Source organism: Pristiophorus japonicus, chromosome 11 (assembly GCF_044704955.1).
Source record: "Pristiophorus japonicus isolate sPriJap1 chromosome 11, sPriJap1.hap1, whole genome shotgun sequence".
In the NCBI taxonomy this organism is placed as follows: domain Eukaryota; kingdom Metazoa; phylum Chordata; class Chondrichthyes; family Pristiophoridae; genus Pristiophorus; species Pristiophorus japonicus.
This window is the reverse complement of record NC_091987.1, coordinates 181,296,791-181,318,808: the sequence shown is the minus strand read 5'-3', so window position 1 is coordinate 181,318,808 and position 22,018 is coordinate 181,296,791. Positions and strand designations below refer to the sequence as shown.

The window sequence follows — 22,018 nt, the reverse complement described above, 5'->3', positions numbered from 1 at the left end:
TTCTTTTTCACTGGAATATATTTTTGAGCACTATGAAAGAGCTCCTTAAAAGTCCTCCACTGTTCCTCAATTGTGCCATCGTTTAGCCTGTGTTCCCAGTCTACTTTAGCTAACTCTGCCCTCATCCCACTATAGTCCCCTTTGTTTAAGCATAGTACGCTCGTTTGAGACACTACTTCCTCACCCTCAATCTGTATTACAAATTCAACCATACTGTGATCACTCATTCCGAGAGGATCTTTTACTAGTAGATCGTTTATTATTCCTGTCTCATTACACAGGACCAGATCTAAGATAGCTTGCCCCCTTGTAGGTTCTGTAACATACTGTTCTAAGAAACAATTCCGTATGCATTCTATGAATTCCTCCACCAGGCTACCCCGTGCGATTTGATTTGACCAATCGATATGTATGTTAAAGGGAAATCGGTCCATCCTATCCACTCTATCTAGGCCCCTCATAATTTTATACACCTCAATAAGGTCTCCCCTCAGTCTCCTCTGTTCCAAGGAAAACAACCCCATTCTATCCAATCTTTCCTCATAGCTAAAATTCTCCAGTCCAGGCAACACCCTCATAAATCTCCTCTGTACCGTCTCTCGGTTACAACATGGTGTATGGTCAAAGAGATATTTAATAAGCACAGGTAACTTCAGTGCTGTCCATATCTCTTGTATGCAAACTACCAAATCACACTTGGCAATACCCAAGATGATGCTGTTTATGCTATGCATCATTTCTTTATGTACGTGTAAGGTTGTCTCCACACGCGATGCACCCCAGCTGTCGAAGGTATCAGAATGTCTACATATTGATAGAAAGAACTGTAACCGTCCTCCACTCTGTTGTATGTATCACACTGGAGTAACCACGCCAGGGAGATGGTATTAAATCTGTGTAGCCTATTACAGGAGCAAATCAAACTTTCCAGCAAGATAAGGTAACGTATCACTCGTCTGAAGATTTCACCATTAATGGTGAAAATGGGTTGCACACAAACCATTGAGAATACTGTCTGGTGACCATGAAGAGAATAAATATGAACATAGGGAGAAAGGTGAAGGGGAAATAGCATTGATTGATGGGACTTGTTTTGTAGAATTGGTATGGCACCCACTGCCTACACTAAACACTGGCACCTACATAGGCGCCACTTTTTTGGCTGGTGCAGAATCCCTGAGATTGAGGGCAGGATTTTCGTCACCGCCCATTTTGCGGCGTTAATCACGCCGGCACGGTAACTACAGCGCCCAAGAAAGGTTTGCGCCTCAGTCAGCAAAATTCATCGGCTGGGCCCTGTGCTTGGAGCGGAACGCTAAGGGAGGCGTTGCACACCTCTTTTACGGCGCAAGGCCGGCTGAGCAACTGAAAATCCGTAGCTAAAGAGCCGGCCTCAGAGTGCCCTAGAGAGGCTTCTGCGGCAAAAGAAATCGCAACTAAAAACCTAACAAACATTCCCAATTCCTTAAATGCCCCACAGTAAGTTACATCACAAAAATCACCAATTCCATCACTCACCGCCGCCGAGACAGCTCTGACCACCTGGTTTTCCGGTGGCATTGCACACCAACTCGACTCTCAGTGCTGCTCTGCGCTCCCGCAAAATCGACAACTAATTTTCCGGCAGGGCGCTGGAAGCTCGCCACCTGCCCGGAAAGCTTTTCCTCCGCCATTACTGGCCCTCCGGGGCACGAACAGAGGCGGCAACAAAACGAAAATCCGGCCCAGAGAGAGGTGTGGTGGATGGACTAGATGTAAATACCTGCTTACTTATCCTTGGTCCCAACCGGAAAGATATCAAACCAAGAGGTCCAATAAAAGATTGATCTGTTGTGAGCATTGCATAGAGAAGGAGGCTGTGTGAGTAGGCTGCAGAAAGCAGGGGGATAGCATCTTTCTACCTGATTAATTGGAAACCAATAGGGAAACAAGATTAAGGTGCATGATGCAGGACATGCTCAGACATACTGGTGTCACATGCATTAAATGCCAAGAACATGGATGAGTGCAGCACGTGGCAGGGGCCTCTGCTCCAGGGGCAGGGAGCATTAATAGTATGACTGGCCTGCATTCTTTGGGAATGTTACCAGAAATGAAGGAGTACAGATAGGACCATAGGAACAGGAGTAGGCCATACAGTCTCTCGAGCCTGTTCTGCTATTCAGTGAGATCATGGCTGATCTGTATCCTAACTCCATCCATCTGCCTTGACTCCATTTCCCTTACTACCTTTGGCGAGCAACAATCTATCGATCTCAGATTTAACATTATTAATTGAGCTAACATCTATTGCTTTTTGTGGGCAAAAGTCCCACACTTCTAACACACTGTGAGAAAAAGTGTTTCCTAACTTCTCTCCTGAATGGCCTGGTTATGATTTTAAGATTATGTCCTCTTATCCTACACTCTTCCACCAAAGGAAAAAGTTTCTCTCTATCTACCCTATCAATTACTTCCTAAATCTTAAATTCCTCAATCTAATCACACCTCAGCCTTCTATATGCCAGGAAATACAAGCCTAGTTTATGTAATCTCTCCTCATTTAAGCCTTAGAGCCCTGGTAACATTCTGATGATTCTGTTATGCACTCCTTCCAAGGCCAATACATCCTGTGTAAGGTGCGGTGCCCAGAGCTGAACACAACAGTCCAGATGTGGTTTACCCAGGGGCTTTGTATAGCGAGAGCAAAATGTCCTCCCCTTTATACTCTAGGGAGCTGAAATTGTCCCCCACCATAAGCTCCATTACCGCCTCGGAGAGGCCTCACCGAATGGGGCAGACGGATGGGCCGACCCGACCCGTCCTGCCCCCAGGCCGGAAGCGGCGGGAACGGATTGCCACACCGCCCGTTTTCCCACTGCGTCGGGGCGCGCAGACCTCTTACCGACTGGCAGCGACCCCTTTCCGACCCCCGCGGGAAATTGCCCCGTGCGGAATTGCCCTGCGGGATCGGCGCCGCCGCCGATCGGTGCTACTGACAGCTTTCCCCAGCGGGAGCTGTGTGTGGCTGGGCAGCACGTCCGCCCTTAAAGGGGAGGTGGTGCTGCCGGCGACTCCATTTTATTTTTTATTGTCGGTCGACTGCCAGGTCGGGCCGACAATTATGCCCACGGGTTCGGCCGGGCCGCCAACAAGGAGCCTGGCAACTCCTCTTGGGTGCCAGGCCGCTAGCCCGGCCGAAACCCTCCCTGGTGGCCCAGTGGACCGAAGTAAAAATTTTGCAGAGTTTGCAGGAGACCTCCCGTTTAACTGAAGGGGAGGGACATTGTGATGCGTCAGCGCGGCGCGGCAGGTCTGCGTTGCGCTGATGTCACCGGGGACGCAGTGACGTAATCAGCGGGGTGCTGATGACTCGTTGGGGAGGCTGCAAGGGCACTTCTGCCCCTCAGGCGACACGGCATCCGCTCCGACTGAAAAAACTTTTCCAATTCCTGAATTTCTCCATATTCTCTGCCCCATGGACTTTAAATAAAATGGTCGGTTGGCTCCGATCGGGGCAGGGCTCAGTTAGCCTCTGGATATAAAGGCTAACATTCCATTAGCTTTTTTGATTATTTTTTGTACCTGACTGCTACATTTTAATGATGTGTGCACATGGACCCCTAAATCAGTTTGGATCTCCACTGTTCCAAGCTTTCCACCATTTAAAAAATGCTTGGATCTATCTTTTTTTGATCTAAAAAAGATAGCCTCACACTTACCTGCTGAAGTGGGGCTTCCAAGCTCTGTTCATTAAGTGTCTAAAAGATTGCTTGGAACTTTGTATCATTGGAGAGGCCTGGCTACAGACAACCAGCAGGCAGGCTCCCCACCGGTGCAAAATAAAGACTACTTGAAGCTTCGAACCCAAACCTGGTGTTGAGTGTTTATTGAGAAATACGGCACTACACCTGCGTTTGAATCCATCTGCCACAATCTATTAATGTCTCTTTGTAATTTTATGCTCCTGTCTGCATTGCTTACTGTGCCACAAATCAGTGTGTCTTCGGCAACTTGGATATACCGCTCTCTGTTGTGTTATCTAAGTCATTAGTAAGTGCGACCCTTCCTAGCCTGATTCTTTTTGTGCAGGTTGATCGGCAGGCCCAATTCATTCAGGGTTACCGGGTGATGTACCGGACCAAGACGAGCGCCTGGCTGGTTCAGGACGTGAAATCTCCGGCCGAACGCACCACCATTCTTGTGGACTTGAAGAAAGGCACGGAGTACGAGATTAAGATCCGGCCGTATTTTGATGAATTTCAAGGAATGGACAGCGAATCTGTCGTGGTACGGACACCCGAGGAAGGTAGGATTCTGCGCACAAGTTGACAACTCGAGCTCTGGCTTGTAGACACTGTGGGGGGTGAAATTGGTGGACGCAGAAATCGCGGAACAGGCTCATAGCGAACCGGCAGCCCATTTCATACTGTGCTCGATTTGGTCTCTGTAATGTATGCACCTGTGAGGGTGCTCACAGGTTTGTAGAGCTGTTGATTCCAATATTTGAAGGGGCTGCGCCTCAAATTCTGGTTGCACTTCAGTCCCGCACTCCTGATCTTTGGGCATCCTGTGCGGAGGGGAGCGGGCAGGTCCGAGGGCATCCTCGTAGGACTGCTCCTGGGCATGGCCAAGGGTGCCATCAGCCGGTCCAGGCAGCGGGCGGTCGAGGGGGTCGTTCAGCCTGACTGCCTGCCTCTCTTCCGCGCCTACATCCGGGCCAGGGTGTCCCTAGAGATGGAGCACACGGTGTCCACCGGGACGCTCGCGGCCTTCTGCGAGAGGTGGGTACCAGAGGAACTGGAGTGCATCATCACCCCCGGCAACCAAATTTTAATTTGACCATTCAAAGTTTAATTTGTTTAAATTGTCGGTTTTAGTGCCCCTTTAATAAGGGGGCATTTGGTTTATATTTGTTTTACAGATACAACAAAAATAGTTGTAGAGGTGTTGAATTGTGAGTGGCTTAGCCAGTCATGTGATGTTTACAAGACTCAATAAAACCCCAGCCAGTTGGGTTCAGGGGGTCCACGATGAGCCAGGTGCTTGTGAGCCTGGTGGATGAACTGGTAATGTGTAGTGTGATTGTTAAACCATTGCTGTTCTTAATAAAAATGTGATGCTATGAATTCTTAAGCAAAGAACCCATGAGGCAAATACATTACAGCCTCCATTGACCAATGGAATAGAAAACCATGCATGGTGCAAAATGTGCTGCCGATTCGCGATGAACCTATTATACGTTACTGGCACAGACCATCTTCACCCCGTTTAACTTATTCAAATGGTAGTTTTTAATTGACACCATGACGGCATCTTGACACGACAGGCTGAGATATTTAAAACGGAAGCAGTTTTTCTTTAAATTGAAGTTAATCCCCTGTTTGATGCTGAAGCAGCGTCATTGCGTGGACAGATCTCAGACTGCTGCTGTCAGATTGGTTTCTAACCTGCAGACGCAAGGGGTTGATAGGACTGCGGGTAGAATCAGGTCAAGTAAAGCATGGCCTATTTACCCAGAAAATTTTGTTTCATAGCCTTATTTTCTTCCATTCAACACCCCGAGATCGAGATAGTTGGAGGGGAGGGATTCCCACAGCAGCTGAAGTCCATTACACAATGTAGGGATGATCACAGGCACGGCTGCCGACAATCTGCCGCTCAATCTTCTGCTTTTTATTTTTCTCTGCTTCTTCCTCCTAAGATCTGTTTTCAGTGTTTGTAGTGGCTCTGGGAGAAATTTGTCTGTCCAGCCTCCCAGCTGTGGAGTGCCACATAGCACAAGGGGATGAAAAGCGAGAGAGAGATAGACAGGGAATTTACTTAACTGGCGACTGAGTAAACACCCCTTTGCATGGAAAGTCCCTGTTGGCAAAACTCTGATGACGGGCATCCACTAGTAGTCCAGATCCAGACTCTGCCCCAGTGTAAGCGCAGCTTGTTTTATAGCTGGAGCAGAGAGATGCTACAAATTAAAAGTTGGCAGATTGACTTTAATGAACACTTGCAACAAAGACTGTAGATTGACTTGAAATAACAGTGAGGGGGACTTGGGATCCTGTCTGTCAATGATATATTGGGCCTGAGCATTTCCTGGAAGATTAAATTGGCTGGGGAAAGTGAGATACAGTGGATTGCACATGGTCTGTGGAAGGAAAAGGCTTGATGGGCCATTAAGTTTCCTTGCCTGAAGTGAACTGTCCACATGTGATGAGCAGCGCCACGTAATGGCTGCCCTCTGTCTCTGACAAGAAACAATGGGGGAATCAGCAGTATTGCTCCCAGGGTCATTAATAACCACAACAAGCCTTTCATCACCCGTTCTTTGGGAGGAGATGCTCTGATCTTATTTGCTCGCCATGACCAAGAGTTGTCCCCGAGGGGAGTATCTGTTTCTCAACCCAACAATTCTTCATATGGACAAACCAGTCACTTACCAATACACGGAGGCAATAATGCTGGTCTTGAATGTTGCATGAAGTTGCTCCTAAGTGACATACTGTTTTATCTATTTAAAAAAAAAATCTTTATCAGGAACATATATTGCTGTAAATTGTTGCCAGAGTGACTCCCCCAACACCACCGCTAACCAAGCTCAGCAGGACCTCGGCACATCCTTGAACTCACTTTATCTCAAATATGTTCAGGCACGAACTGCAACAAGAGATGATTCAAGAGTCCCGAGGAGTGCTTTCTCTTCACTTAAACATTCTTTTCTTCTTTGCACAAAACAAAAACAGCCCCTGCTGCCGCACCACAAGCGGTTACCGTGGCGACAATTGGCTTGAGCAACAGCACCAGTATCAGCGTGTCCTGGGAGCCACCCCCTGCTGAGGAGCAGAATGGAATCATCCAGGAGTACAGGGTAAGCTGGGACACAAGAGGGATAAATCAAGTGAACAGTGGAACAGGGGAAGCTAATGACCTGGGCCTGAAAATATATTAGCCTAATTTCTCAACAGTTGGGACACGTTCATTAAAGAATTTAATCATAATTGTTCTGAGGGGAAGAATGAAAACAAAAGAAGCCTCGTAAATCCATGGGGACTTGGCATTTTTACAATGAGCCTTTAATCGTGATAAGGTTACTGTTAGCCATATGTTCATTACTTTAATTGATCTTTAATCCCGATACAGCTGGCCTGCTTTAAGGGGAGATCTTGTCATGAATACTTGCCTCAAAAGTTCAAACAGTAAAGAATTGTGGGGTATATTTTGCACTTTCCAGGGGAAGTGTTTCCTTACAGCATCTTTTTAAACACTCACCAAGCAGAACGGGAGCTGACAGCAATTGGTGAGACATGAATTCGACAGCAGGCATGACAGAAAACTGGTCAAATCTCAATAATGCAGGCTTTAACCCCCCACAATCAGCTAACTTGAGTGTGGCACGTCTTGTTCAGGCCTCTGCAGTGTGGACAGTGAAGAACGAAACTTGTATCTAACTTAGAAGGGACAGATTGACCGAGCAGAACACGGAGGCAATCATTGATGCTGTTCTTCAAAAGAGAAACAGACTTTCTGGTTCCGCTGGGAACTCAACCGCCACACAGCGGAGACGGAGAGGATGGCGACTCATCTGTCAGTGTAAACTTACTGACAGCTAGAACAATCACTCGTTTCTACTGACTTCAGTTCAGCTCCCGCACACTGTCAGACTCAGTAATGAAATCCACTCACATCCAGTGGGGTAGATTATCATCGCAGGCTAGGTGAGTGTTCTGGCCGGACACATCACTTGTCCTTTATAGAACCCTTTGGACTTTCATTTCATTGATTTCAGTGGAATGGTAATTGAACGGGTTCTATACAGGGTGGTGATTCCTCCTTGCCAACACTCCCCTCACCTCCTCCCTAACTCCTCACCTCTCCCCTTCCCCCACCAGATTCCCACCCAGTTGAGCAAGATGCAGATGTACCTCTGTGTTACCGACTGTATCTCTACTGATGTTAATCCAGCTCCCTCACACTCTCACTCAGTAACCTCTCTCCCCCAGTGCCCTGTGTTACTGACTGTATCTCTACTGATGTTAATCCAACTCCCTCACACTCTCACTCAATAACCCCCTCCCCCAGCGCCCTGTGTTACTGACTGTATCTCTACTGATGTTAATCCAGCTCCCTCACACTATCACTCAGTAACCCCTCTCCCCCAGCGCCCTGTGTTACTGACTGTATCTCTACTAATGTTAATCCAGCTCCCTCACACTCTCACTCAATAACTTTTCCCCCAATACACTGTGTGACTGACTGTATCTCTGCTGATGTTAATCCAACTCCCTTACACTGTCACTCAATAACTCCCTTGCACTGTTTGGCCCAGTAACACTCATCACTCAGTTCACTCAGTGATATCGTTAGCACTTGGCATTTAAGCAAAATTATTCAATTTTACAAATGGGATCACAGAAGAGCAATTATGTTTGAATCTCTGCTGTTTGTTAAGAATATATTCTGGGTAGACCATGAACCCCAAAAGCATTTTGCTTCCATTTTTGAACTGAGAGATATATTAACATAGAAACATAGAAAATAGGTGGAGGACTAGGCCATTCAGCCCTTTGAGCCAGCACCAGCATTCAATAAGATCATGGCTGATCATTCCCTCAGTCCCCCTTTCCTGATTTCTCTCCATATACCTTGATCCCTTTGGCTGCAAGGGCCATATCTAACTCCCTCTTGAATATATCCAATGAACTGGCATCAACAACTCTCTGCGGCAGGGAATTCCACAGGTTACCAACTCTCTGAGTGAAGAAGTTTCTCCTCATCTCAGTCCTAAATGGCCTACTCCTTATCCTAAGACTGTGTCCCCTGGTTCTGGACTGCCCCATCATCGGGAACATTCTTCCCACATCTAACCTGTACAGTCCTGTCAGAATTTTATATGTTTCTATGAGATCCCCTCTCATCCTTCTAAACGCCAGTGTATAAAGGCCCAGTTGATCCAGTCTCTCCTCATATGTCAGTCCTGCCATCCCGGGAATCAGTCTGGTGAACCTTCGCTGCACTCCCTCAATAGCAAGAATGTCCTTCCTCAGATTAGGAGACCAAAACTGAACACAATATTCCAGGTGAGGCCTCACCAAGGCTCTGTACAACTGCAGTAAGACATCCCTGCTCCTATACTCAAATCCCCTAGCTATTAAGGCCATCATGTTGGAAAATGATCACCAATGCATCTACTATTTCTATGGCCACGTCCTTAAGTACTCTGGGATGCAGACTATCAGGCCCCGGGGATTTATCGGCCTTCAATCCCATCAATTTCCCTAACACAATTTCCCGCTTTATAAGGATATCCTTCAGTTCCTCCTTCTCACTAAACCCTCGGTCCCCTAGTATTTCCGGAAAGCTATTTGTGTCTTCCTTCGTGAAAGCAGAACCAAAGTATCTGGTCTGCCATTTCTTTGTTCCCCATTATAAATTCACCTGAATCTGAATTCAAGAGACCTACGTTTGTTTTCACTAATCTTTTTCTCTTCACATATCTATAGAAGCTTTTGCAGTCAGTTTTTATATTCCCAGCAAGCTTCCTCTCATACTCTATTTTCCCTCTCCTAATTAAACCCTTTGTCCTCCTCTGCTGTATTACAAAATTCTCCCAGTCCACAGGTTTGCTGCTTAATCTGGCCAATTTATATGCCTCTTCCTTGGATTTAACATTATCCTTAATTTCCCTTGTCAGCCACGGTTGAGCCACCTTCCCCGTTTTATTTTTACTCCAGACAGGGATGTACAATTGTGGAAGTTCATCCATGTGATCTTTAAATGTTTGCCATTGCCTATCCACCGTCAACCCTTTAAGTATCACTCACCAGTCTATTCTAGCCAAGTCACGTCTCATACCATCGAAGTTACCTTTCCCCAAGTTCAGGACCCTAATCTCTGAATTAACTGTGTCACTCTCCATCTTAATAAAAAATTCTACCATATTATGGTCACTCTTCCCCAAGGGGCCTCGCACAACAAGATTATTAATTAGTCCTTTCTCATTACACATCACCCAGTTTAGGATGGCCTGCCCTCTAGTTGGTTCCTCGACATATTGGTCTAGAAAACCATCCCTAATATACTTCAGGAAATCCTCCTCCACCGCATTGCTAGCCCAGTTTGGTTAGCCCAGTCAATATGTAGCTTAAAGTCGCCCATGATAACTGCTGTACCTTTATTGCAAGCATCCCTAATTTCTTGTTTGATGCTATCCCCATCCTCATTACTACTGTTTGGTGGTCTGTACACAACTCGCACTAGCGTTTTCTGCCCTTTGGTATTCTGTAGCTCCACCCATACAGATTCCACATCATCCAAGCTAATGTCCTTACTTACTATTGCATTAATTTCCTCTTTAACCAGCAACGCCACCCCACCTCCTTTTCCTTTCTGTCTATCATTCCTACATGTTGAATACCCTTGGATGTTGAGTTCCCAGCCTTGGTCACCCTGGAGCCATGTCTCCGTGATGCCAATTACATCATATCCATTAACTGCTATCTGCGCAGTTAATTCGTCCACCTTATTCCGAATACTCCTCGCGTTGAGGCACAGAGCCTTCAGGCTTGTCTTTTTAACACCCTTTTCCCCTTTAGGATTTTGCTGTAATGTGGCCCTTTTTGCTTTTTGCCATGGGTTTCTCTGCTCTCCACTTTTACTTTTCTTCTTTTGCTTCTGCTCCCACTCTACTTCCCTCTGTCTCCCTGCATAAGGTCCCATCCCCCTGCCATATTAGTTTAACCCCTCCCCCAGAACCAGATCCAATGTCCCAGGAATTTGAATCCCTCCCTTCTGCACCACTCCTCAAGCCACGTATTCATCTTAGCTATCCTGAGATTCCTAATCTGACTAGCACATGGCACTGGTAGCAATCCTGAGATTACTACTTTTACTAGCTCCCTAAATTCATCTTGTAGGATCTCATCCCGTTTTTTACCTATATTGTTGGTACCTATATGCACCACAACAACTGGCTGTTTACCCACCCCCTTCAAAATGTCCCGCACCCGCTCCGAGACATCCTTGACCCTTGCACCAGGGAGGCAACATACCATCCTGGAGTCTCGGTTGCGGCCGCAGAAACATCTATCTATTCCCCTTACAGTAGAATCCCCTATCGCTATAGCTCTCCCACTCTTTTTCCTGCCCTCCTGTGCAGCAGAGCCACCCACGGTGCCATGGACTTGGCTGCTGCTTCCCTCTCCTGATGAGTCATCCCCCTCAACAGTACCCAAAGCGGTGTATCTGTTTTGCAGGGGGATGACTGCAAGGGACCCCTGCACTACCTTCCTTCCACTGCTCTTCCTGTTTGTCACCCATCCCCTATCTGGCTGTGTAACCTTTACCTGCGGTAAGACTAACTCACTAAACGTGCTATTCACGTCATTCTCAGCATCGTGGATGCTCCAGAGTGAATCCACCCGCAGCTCCAGTACTGCAATCCGGTCTGTTAGGAGCTGCAGCCGGATACACTTCCCGCATATGTAGTCGTCAGGGACACTGGAAGCGTCCCTGACTTCCCACATAGTACAGGAGGAGCATAACACGTGTCTGAGCTCTCCTGCCATGGCTTAACCCCTAGATTAACTTAATTTGGCAACAGACACATGTTATGCTCCTCCTGTACTATGTGGGAAGTCAGGGACGCTTCCAGTGTCCCTGGCGACTACATATGCGGGAAGTGTATCCGGCTGCAGCTCCTAACAGACCGGATTGCAGTACTGGAGCTGCGGGTGGATTCACTCTGGAGCATCCACGATGCTGAGAATGACGTGAATAGCACGTTTAGTGAGTTATCAGTATCTTTACTGATAAAGAAAAGAAAAAGAAAAAACTACTCACCAATCACCAGCCAATCATTTACCCCCTTGGCTGTGACATCACCTTTCGATTTCTTTCTACTTTTTTGCCTTTTCTCCCCGCTGTAGCTGCACCAGCTGGCCTTTATAGGCCGCTCCGACATCCCCGAACCTCTTGTTGTGACGTCACACTTAGTTTTCTTTTCCTCCCAGGTTGGGGAGTCAGCACTGGTGGGGAAAACAAGACAAAGCAACACCTCCCGCTCCCACTTGCCCAAACTCTCCCACTTACCAAACTCTTACCTTTGCACTCTGACCTGCCGCTGGGCCTGGTGTTGCTGTGGGCAGGCAGAAACAGCTAATACAGCCTACCATTTGATGTATCTTGCACTGGCACTAACTAGCAGGTTAACACATAATTAGAGGTAGGATTATTACAAGTAAAATTTCTTTGGTGCGAATGCTTCCCCTGAATGATGCACATATGGCCTTGGCTCGAATTAGCAAGGGGATCCGTTCAGATCCACTGTAATCAACATGTTGAGGGGTACCCCCACTAGCTGAGAAAGTCACTGAAGAATTGGTATATTTACCACCAACGGGGCAATTCAAACCAATGGAGCAGCTTTTTACTGGTGGGTGGACACCAGGCAGGAAGTGGGTGGAGCGAGGGGACCACCCACCTGATGGCCCTGGGGTGAGGCCTGAGCTATTATGATAGACAGGCCTCATTTGCATCTGATTGGCCAACTGCAGATCTAGCACTCACGGGCATCTTGTCAAGTCAGAAGCGGGGGCAGGAAATCTGTTGGCTTCGACACAGAGTACAGCCAGAAGTTGGAGCTTCAAACAGGGAAGCATTCTTGTGGAGGGGAGGTGGGGGTGCGGGGGGGGGGGGGTGGGGGGGAGGGCAATCATGGGACAAGAATAATTGGGGCGGCCAGTAAGTGGGTGCAAAGAATTTTTGCGGGGTCTGACCCCACAAAATCATTTTCAAAAGATGGTGCATTACCGATTTTGTGAGTGGCCTGCAGCGGTCCCTTTAAGAACCTAGTACCAATGGGTGAAACATGTGTGATGCATGCTCTGCCCATCAGTATCGGACAATTACACCAGAGTCCTATGTATGTCCGATCACCCTGACTTGCATACTTTAATGGGGCGCTACCTGAAACAGGCGTGTACTCTGGCCACCCAGAATGTGCCTCGTGTGGTTTCATACTGTAGAGTAAGGACTTTACATTGGCGACGAGAAACTGGAATTCACGACCCACGAGAATGGCCACCGGTAGCACAGAGGAACGGTACAATGTTGGGGAAGACTGGGACGATTTTTTCGAGAGACTTCAGCAAAGCTTTGTTATGAAAGAATGGCTGGGGGATGCAGCGGCCGACAAGCGAAGGGCTCATCTTTTGACCAGCTGTGGACCAAAGACTTGCGCGCTCATGAAGGACTTACTAGCGCCCGAAAAGCCGGCGGACAAAACCTTTGAAGAACTTAGCAAATTGATCGGGGAGCACCTCAAACTGGCGAGCAGCATACATATGGCCTGACACAGATTCCACACCCACCGATGTTGTGAAGGACAGAGCATATCGGACTTCGTAGCAGACCTCCGGTGTTTGGCCAGCCTCTAAGTTCACAGACGCCTGCAGGGGGGAGATGCTAAGGGACTTCTTTATCGAGGGCATCGGTCATGCGGGAATTTTCCGCAAATTAATTGAGACCAAGGATTTGACCTTGGAAGCAGCGGCGTTGATAGCTCAAATTTTCATGGCGGGGAGGAAGAAACGAAAATAATATACGCGCGCAATTCTGCCTCTAACGCGGCGATGGATCAGGGAGTCAACATCATCAATGTGACTCAGAACCCCACAGGCAGGCAGGGGCAGTCCGACACTCCCCAGGCAGCAATAGACCCCAGAGTAGGACTTCAACAGAGACCATGGCAGGCTGAACGGACACTCACGCCATCACAATGGTCAATGCGGCCCGGGATGGGGCCATTGACACCCACTAACAGGGTACTTAAGAGCAGGCAAAGGGATAGTCAGCGTGGAATGTCTGCCCATAGTTCTTTATTCCCAACAATGGAAACTTTAACTCATGCTGGAGGTGTGGGGAAAAACACTCAGCTCGATCTTGCAGATTTCAACAGTTTGTCTGTAGGAACTGCAATCTCAGTGACCACTTAGCTCGAATGTTCAGGAAGTCTGCAAGCAGACTAATATATGAGACAGATGGACCAGAAGAGGGTTCTTTGAGGCAGGATGACTTTTGGGGCAAATCGGTGGATGCTGAGGTTCAGCGGGTCCATGTGGCGAATATTCACAGTTCATACACCAAAACGTCATCAATGATGATGAGGGTTTTATTAAACGGTATCCCTGTACGCATGGAGCTGGACACTGAGGACAGCCAGTCACTCATGGGCGTTCAGCAATTTGAGAAGCTATGGCCACTTAAAGCCAGTAGACATGGTTGGCATGCAGGTACAGCAGGCGGTTAAGAAAGCAAATGGCATGTTGGCCTTCATAGCGAGGGGATTTGAGTACAGGGGCAGGGAGGTGTTGCTAGAGTTGTACAGGGCCTTGGTGAGGCCACACCTGGAGTATTGTGTACAGTTTTGGTCGCCTAACCTGAGGAAGGACATTCTTGCTATTGAGGGAGTGCAGCGAAGGTTCACCAGACTGATTCCCGGGATGGCGGGACTGACCTATCAAGAAAGACTGGATCAACTGGGCTTGTATTCACTGGAGCTCAGAAGAATGAGAGGGGACCTCATAGAAACTTTTAAAATTCTGACGGGGTTAGACAGGTTAGATGCAGGAAGAATGTTCCCAATGTTGGGGAAGTCCAGAACCAGGGGACACAGTCCAAGAATAAGGGGTAAGCCATTTAGGACCGAGATGAGGATGAATTTCTTCATCCAGAGAGTGGTGAACCTGTGGAATTCTCTACCACAGAAAGTTGTTGAGGCCAGTTCACTAAATCTATTCAAAAAGGAGTTAGATGAAGTCCTTACTACTAGGGGTTCAAGGGGTATGGTGAGAAAGCAGGAATGGGGTACTGAAGTTGCATGTTCAGCCATGAACTCATTGAATGGCGGTGCAGGCTAGAAGGGCCGAATGGCCTACTCCACCTATTTTCTATGTTTCTATGACCCAAATTAGCACATATTGAGACACAATTACGGACTTACACTAAAGAAATCATTCCGGTGCTAGGCAGTGCAATGTTGGCTGTCACACACAATGGGTTAGTGAATCGGCTGCCGCTCTGGATTGTCCCAGGCTATGGTCCCGCACTGTTGGGGAGGAACTGGTTAGCCGAGATGAACTGGAAATGGAGGGATGTTCATGCAATGTCATCTGTGGAGCAAAGTTCGTGCTCACAAGTCCTACAACAATTCGATTCACTATTCCAACCTGGCGTCGGGACTTTCAAAGGCACTAAAGTAGTGATACACATCACCCAGGACGCCAGGCCAGTGCATCACAAAGCCAGAGCGGTGCCGTATGTGATGCGGGAAAAGATCGAGAGCGAATTGGACCGGCTGTTGAGAAAGGGCATCATCCCGCCTGTTGAATTCAGCGACTGGGCGAGCCCCATCGTTCCCGTCCTAAAAGCAGATGGCTCTGTCAGGATCTGTGGCTACCTCAAGGCCACCATCAATCGGGTGTCCCTACAAGATCAATACCCGCTCCCGAGAGCGGAGGACTCTTCGCCACACTGGCAGGCGGCAAGCTGTTCACCAAGTTGGACTTCACTTCAGCCTATATGACCCAGGAACTGGCCGACGAATCTAAACTACTGACCATCATCACCACACACAAGGGACTGTTTGTTTATAGCAGGTGCCCGTTTGGCATTCGATCAGCGGCCGCGATTTTTCAACGAAACATGGAAAGCCTGCTTAAATCCATTCCTGGAATGATCGTATTCCAGGACGACATCCTCATCATGGGTCGAGACACCGAGGAACACCTCCACAACCTGGAGGAGGTGCTACGCCGACTGGACCGGGTAGGCCTGCAACGCAAGAAGTCTAAATGTATGTTCTTGGCTCCTGAGGTTGAGTTTCTGGGCAGGAGGATTGCTGCAGATTGGATTCGGCCCACCAAATCCAACAGAGGCGATTTGACGAGCACCCAAGCCCTGCAACACATCGGAGTTGCGTTCATTCCTGGGACTGTTGAACTATTTTGGGAACTTTCTGCCGAACTTGAGCACATTGTTGGAGCCGCTACACGTGCTCCTGCGTAAGGGTTGCGATTGGTTTTGGGGGGACTGTCAGGAATGGGCTTTTTGATCGGGCGCGAACTTACTTTGTTCAAACAAGTTGTTGACCCTGTACGACCTCTGTAAAAAATTGGTTCTGACATGTGATGCATCGTCCTATGGGGTTGGGTGCGTGTTGCAGCAGGCAATGCTGAGGGTCAACTACAACCTGTGGCTTTTGCCTCCAGGTCGCGCTCTCAAGCAGAACGGGGATATGGGATGGTCGAGAAGGAAGTGCTTGCATGTGCAAAAAAAATGCATCAGTACCTCTTTGGTAGGAAGTTTGAATTAGAGACGGACCACAAGCCATTAACATCCCTGTTGTCAGACAGCAAGGGGTCGGAGGGTCTAGTAAGGAGGAGGAACTGAGGGAAATCCTTATTAATCGGGAAATTGTATTGGGGAAATTGATGGGATTGAAGGCCGATAAATCCCCAGGGCCTGATGGACTGCATCCCAGAGTACTTAAGGAGATGGCCTTGGAAATAGTGGATGCATTGACAGTCATTTTCCAACATTCCATTGACTCTGGATCAGTTCCTATGGAGTGGAGGGTAGCCAATGTAACCCCACTTTTTAAAAAAGGAGGGAGAGAGAAAACAGGGAATTATAGACCGGTCAGCCTGACATCGGTAGTGGGTAAAATGATGGAATCAATTATTAAGGATGTCATAGCAGTGCATTTGGAAAGAGGTGATATGATAGGTCCAAGTCAGCATGGATTTGTGAAAGGGAAATCATGCTTGACAAATCTTCTGGAATTTTTTGAGGATGTTTCCAGTAGAGTGGACAAGGGAGAACCAGTTGATGTGGTATATTTGGACTTTCAGAAGGCTTTCGACAAGGTCCCACACAAGAGATTAATGTGCAAAGTTAAAGCACATGGGATTGGGGGTAGTGTGCTGACATGGATTGAGAACTGGTTGTCAGACAGAAAGCAAAGAGTAGGAGTAAATGGGTACTTTTCAGAATGGCAGGCAGTGACTAGTGGGGTAGCGCAAGGTTCTGTGCTGGGGCCCCAGCTGTTTACATTGTACATTAATGATTTAGACGAGGGGATTAAATGTAGTATCTCCAAATTTGCAGATGACACTAAGTTGGGTGGCAATGTGAGCTGCGAGGAGGATGCTATGAGGCTGCAGAGCGACTTGGATAGGTTAGGTGAGTGGGCAAATGCATGGCAGATGAAGTATAATGTGGATAAATGTGAGGTTATCCACTTTGGTGGTAAAAACAGAGTGACAGACTATTATCTGAATGGTGACAGATTAGGAAAAGGGGAGGTGCAAAGAGACCTGGGTGTCATGGTACATCAGTCATTGAAGGTTGGCATGCAGGTACAGCAGGCGGTTAAGAAAGCAAATGGCATGTTGGCCTTCATAGCGAGGGGATTTGAGTACAGGGGCAGTGAGGTGTTGCTACAGTTGTACAGGGCCTTGGTGAGGCCACACCTCGAGTATTGTGTACAGTTTTGGTCTACTAACCTGAGGAAGGACATTCTTGCTATTGAGGGAGTGCAGCGAAGGTTCACCAGACTGATTCCTGGGATGGCGGGACTGACCTATCAAGAAAGACTGGATCAACTGGGCTTGTATTCACTGGAGTTCAGAAGAATGAGAGGGGACCTCATAGAAACGTTTAAAATTCTGACGGGGTTAGACAGGTTAGATGCAGGAAGAATGTTCCCAATGTTGGGGAAGTCCAGAACCACGGGACACAGTCTAAGGATAAGGGGTAAGCCATTTAGGACCGAGATGCGGAGGAATTTCTTCACCCAGAGAGTGGTGAACCTGTGGAATTCTCTACCACAGAAAGTTGTTGAGGCCAATTCACTAAATATATTCAAAAAGGAGTTAGATGAAGTCCTTACTACTAGGGGGATCAAGGGGTATGGCGAGAAAGCAGGAATGGGGTACTGAAGTTGCATGTTCAGCCATGAACTCATTGAATGGCGGTGCAGGCTAGAAGGGCCGAATGGCCTACTATGTTTCTATGTTTCTATGCATCAGCTCGCATACAGCGATGGACTCTCACGCTGGCTGCTTATGACTACTCCATCCGGCACCGGCCCGGCACTGAAAATTGCACTGACGCACTCAGCAGGCTTCCATTGGCCACCACTGAGGGGGCAGCGAACAAAGTGCCGAGATGGTCATGGCTGGCTCCCCCATCACAGCCCGCCAGATCAAAATCTGGACAACCAGAGATCCCCTCCTATCCCTGATTAAGAAATGTGTCCTGAGTAGGGATTGGGCGCCTGCACACGGAGCATGCCCTGAGGAGGTCAGACCGTTCCACAGACGGATGGATGAACTCTCCATCCAAGCCGACTGCCTACTATGGGGCAGCCGGGTAGTTATGCCCCAGAAGGGCAGGGAGGCATTCATCAGGGAACTCCACAGCGAGCACCCAGGCATTGTGCTGATGAAGGCCATTGCCCGGTCACACGTATGGTGGCCTGGAATTGATTCAGACGAACACTGTGTTCGCAGGTGCACGATGTGTGCCCAGCTGGGTAATGCCCCAGGGAGGCCCCGCTCAACCCGTGGCCCTCGCCCACCAGGCCATGGTCACACATTCATGTTGACTACGCGGACCCGTTCATGGGTAAGATATTCCTTATTGTGGTAGATGCGTACTCGAAATGGATCGAGTGCATCATTCTGAAATCCTGCACGTCATCCACCACCGTGGAAAGCCTACGTGCGATCTTTGCAACCCATGGCTTGCCGGACATCCTGGTTAGTGATAATGGCCCATGTTTCACAAGCTACGAATTCCGAGAGTTTATGTCGGGCAATGGCATCAACCACGTCACGACTGCGCCGTTCAAGCCGGCCTCCAATGGCTAGGTGCAACGTGCGATCCAAATCTTTAAGCAAGGTATGCTCAGGATTCAAGGACCCTCCCTACACGTCTCCTGCGCCCTACACGTCTCCTATCGCGTCTCCTGCTGGCCTATAGATGCCGACCGCACTCGCTCACAGGGGTCCCGCCCGCAGAGCTACTAATGAAACGGACACTCAAAACTCGGTTGTCCCTCATTCACCCAGTCCTGACTGATATAGTTGAGGGCAAGCGCAAGTCACAAAATGAGTACCATGACCGTAATTCGAGGAGGAGCTGTATAGAAATAAATTATCCTGTATTCGTCCTCAAATCACGCCATGGGGCCCAAATGGCTTGAGGGCACTGTAATTGACAAAGAGGGGAATAGGGTCATCGTGGTAAAACTCAACAATGGTCAGATATGCCGTAAACATCTGGACCAAGTAAAAAAAAAAAGGTTCAGCATCGACACGGAGGAACCTGAAAAATACCATGCGATGGAGCTCACAACGCTGCCAGTGAATGAGCAACAAGAGCAATCAGAAGAATGCACAGTCCCTGTGGTCAGCCCGGACAGGCCGGAATCACCACAGGTGACAGACACTCACGTCAGTGTCCAACAACCAGAGCCCCAACTGCGGCGCTCCACGAGGGAGCGTAGAGCACCTGAAAGACTAAACCTATGATCCCTTGGGAGGAGGTGATGTCATGTACGTCACCACAATGTAACACCACTTTATTACTGTATACACTCAACCTAGATGCACACCTTGACCACAAGGGGTGATCTTGTGGCAGACACTCCTTCTCTGATCACACAGGTATAAAAAGGGAGGTCCCACGCAGGGTCATCATCTTTGGAGTCCTGTGAATAAAGAGGTAAGGTCACAGAGTGACCTTGTCTCCAGAATGTGCCTCGTGTGGTTTCTTACTGTAGAGTAAGGACTTTACATAAACCATCATAGTTCAGAACACAGTTGGATGCTGGCTGGATGAGTTTGGGTATTAGAAGGATGAGCTCCAATGGTCAAAATGGCCTCCTCATCCTTTAATTGTTCTTATATTCTTAACAAGAATCATCACGTTAAACCTGCTGGAATAACAAATGTTCAGCATCAAGTGTCCAGTCAAATCAGCCATCAGAGCCAATCCCAATGCTGTCATCCCTTGGTTTCTGCAGATTAAGATAATTTAAGTCTGGACTTCCTAATAAACCCTAATCTTCAGATATTAAAACAGTTGGGGAAAAATATCTGGCATTGCATTACTTTTGTTTCCATAAATAACCCTGTAATTATAAAGTAATAGACATGTGAATGTACGGCACTAATATTGACTCATAATAATATTGTTCATTTCACAATGTTCTCTTGTTCATTACAAATTAATAATCTATTGATTACATTGTACTGGAGGCTCTGGTAATCCCTTGGTTAGTACAGACGGCAGTCACACAGTCGCTCACTGCCTAATCACTTAATCCCACGTTAATAACTTTATAATTAAATTGTTGTTCTTATGATTTAAAATAGGGCATTATCACAAAGCCTTGTCTCCGTTCACTATCCACGGCTACATTGCAGCCCATGTGGCTGGATGCTGAGTGAAAAGTAATTGAGATTTTCTAGATATGCCATTTCCAAAACAAACCAAATTTAAAAGAAAAGATTCCACTGATGTAAAAACAGATTTGTATGTTGCTGAACTGCTTTTATTTGTTTCAGACTTCCTTTGTGTTTTGTCGGTATGAATGATGCTGTTCTGGATTCAATGTGTTTGTTCTGGTAGATTTGGTGCTTGGGGAATGACACCCGTTTCCATGTCAACAAGTCCATTGATGGAACCGTCCATTCAACGGTGGTCCGGGGACTGATAGCTGGTGTGCTGTACCGTGTGGAAGTGGCAGCAGCTACGAGTGCTGGAGTTGGGGTACGAAGTCAACCAGCAACTGTCCTTATAAGTAAGTGAGGGAGACTTGAAAGGTAACTGCAGAAATGGATGGATGGCTATTATGTCGACAAAACAGTTAAAAGCTTTGCATCAAGTATACACTTCTTGTCGCACATACTTTCTGTAACACTTTCCGATCACACTCCAATTGCTATAAAACAGTGCATTTATTTTACTCACAGTGTGTAGCACCATGGGGTAGCAATTACACTCTAGATGACCTTGGGATGTGTTATTTGCAGCAACTGAATAGCCCCTTTCATGACCATAGGACGTCCCAAAGCACTTTACAGCTAATGAAATACTTTTTGAAGTGTAGTCACTGTTGTAATGTAGGCAGCCAATTCGTGCATAGCAAGGTCCCGCAAACAACACTCTGATAATGACCAGTTAATCTGTTTTTTTGTGTTGGTTGAGGGATACATGTTGGTCGAGACCCCGGGGAGAATTACCCTGCTCTTTTACATAGAGTGCAATGAGATCATTTGCGTCCACCTGTGAGGACAGATGGGGCCTAGTTATGGTGCCCCAGCCAAAAGGCAGCAGTTCCAATAATGCAGCTCTCCCTCAGTACTGCACTGGAGGGTCAGCCTGGATTGTGTACTCAAGTCTCTGGACTGGGGTGCGGTCTTTAAGGGACAGACCAAGTTATGCAAAGCTCCGCCTCTGCAGCAGAATAATACACTGTGCATTTCATGGGATAACACTCCTGGGCATATAAAATAGCAGGTCATCTGACTCACTGTGAGCCACACTTGGTAGATCTGATGGTATGTATCATCGAGCAGACAAAAACCTCAGTTCGCCAGCACTAATGGAGCACATCAAGACAATGCAATATAAGGGATTATATAGTGTTGATACAAAGCTCATTCATCTCATTCCATCCTCCAAGGTCCTACTCCAGGCCCCGATTGAGCCATTTGTCATCTTCTTTCCTACCGCTAGCCCTAATCCCCCATTCCCTACTGAATCATGAATTGTTCCAATTGCTTCTTGAATGCTTTGGTTTGAACTGATTCATCTGGCGACTTGACATGTGAGGAGGTTACGGGGCATTCCATGATGTGCTGCTCCCTGCTGGCAATGCTGGATTGCTAATAATTCCTGTTATTCCTTGTCGGGAAGTGCCTGCTGCCTCCCAGATAGTGAGTTGTACAGTCCAGAACAGGGCGACGGCTCACTG

General features: G+C 47.6%; 1 protein-coding gene across 1 annotated transcript in view; it reads left to right on the top strand.

The window, feature by feature from the left end:
• robo3 (roundabout, axon guidance receptor, homolog 3 (Drosophila)) overlaps nt 1-22,018 on the top strand; it is a 332,776-nt gene that overhangs the window by 261,082 nt on the left and 49,676 nt on the right. Inside the window, exons 15-17 of the mRNA XM_070892823.1 lie at nt 4,072-4,288; nt 6,720-6,844; nt 20,671-20,842. Coding sequence (XP_070748924.1) covers nt 4,072-4,288; nt 6,720-6,844; nt 20,671-20,842 — 514 coding nt within the window. The remainder of the gene's footprint in view (nt 1-4,071; nt 4,289-6,719; nt 6,845-20,670; nt 20,843-22,018) is intronic.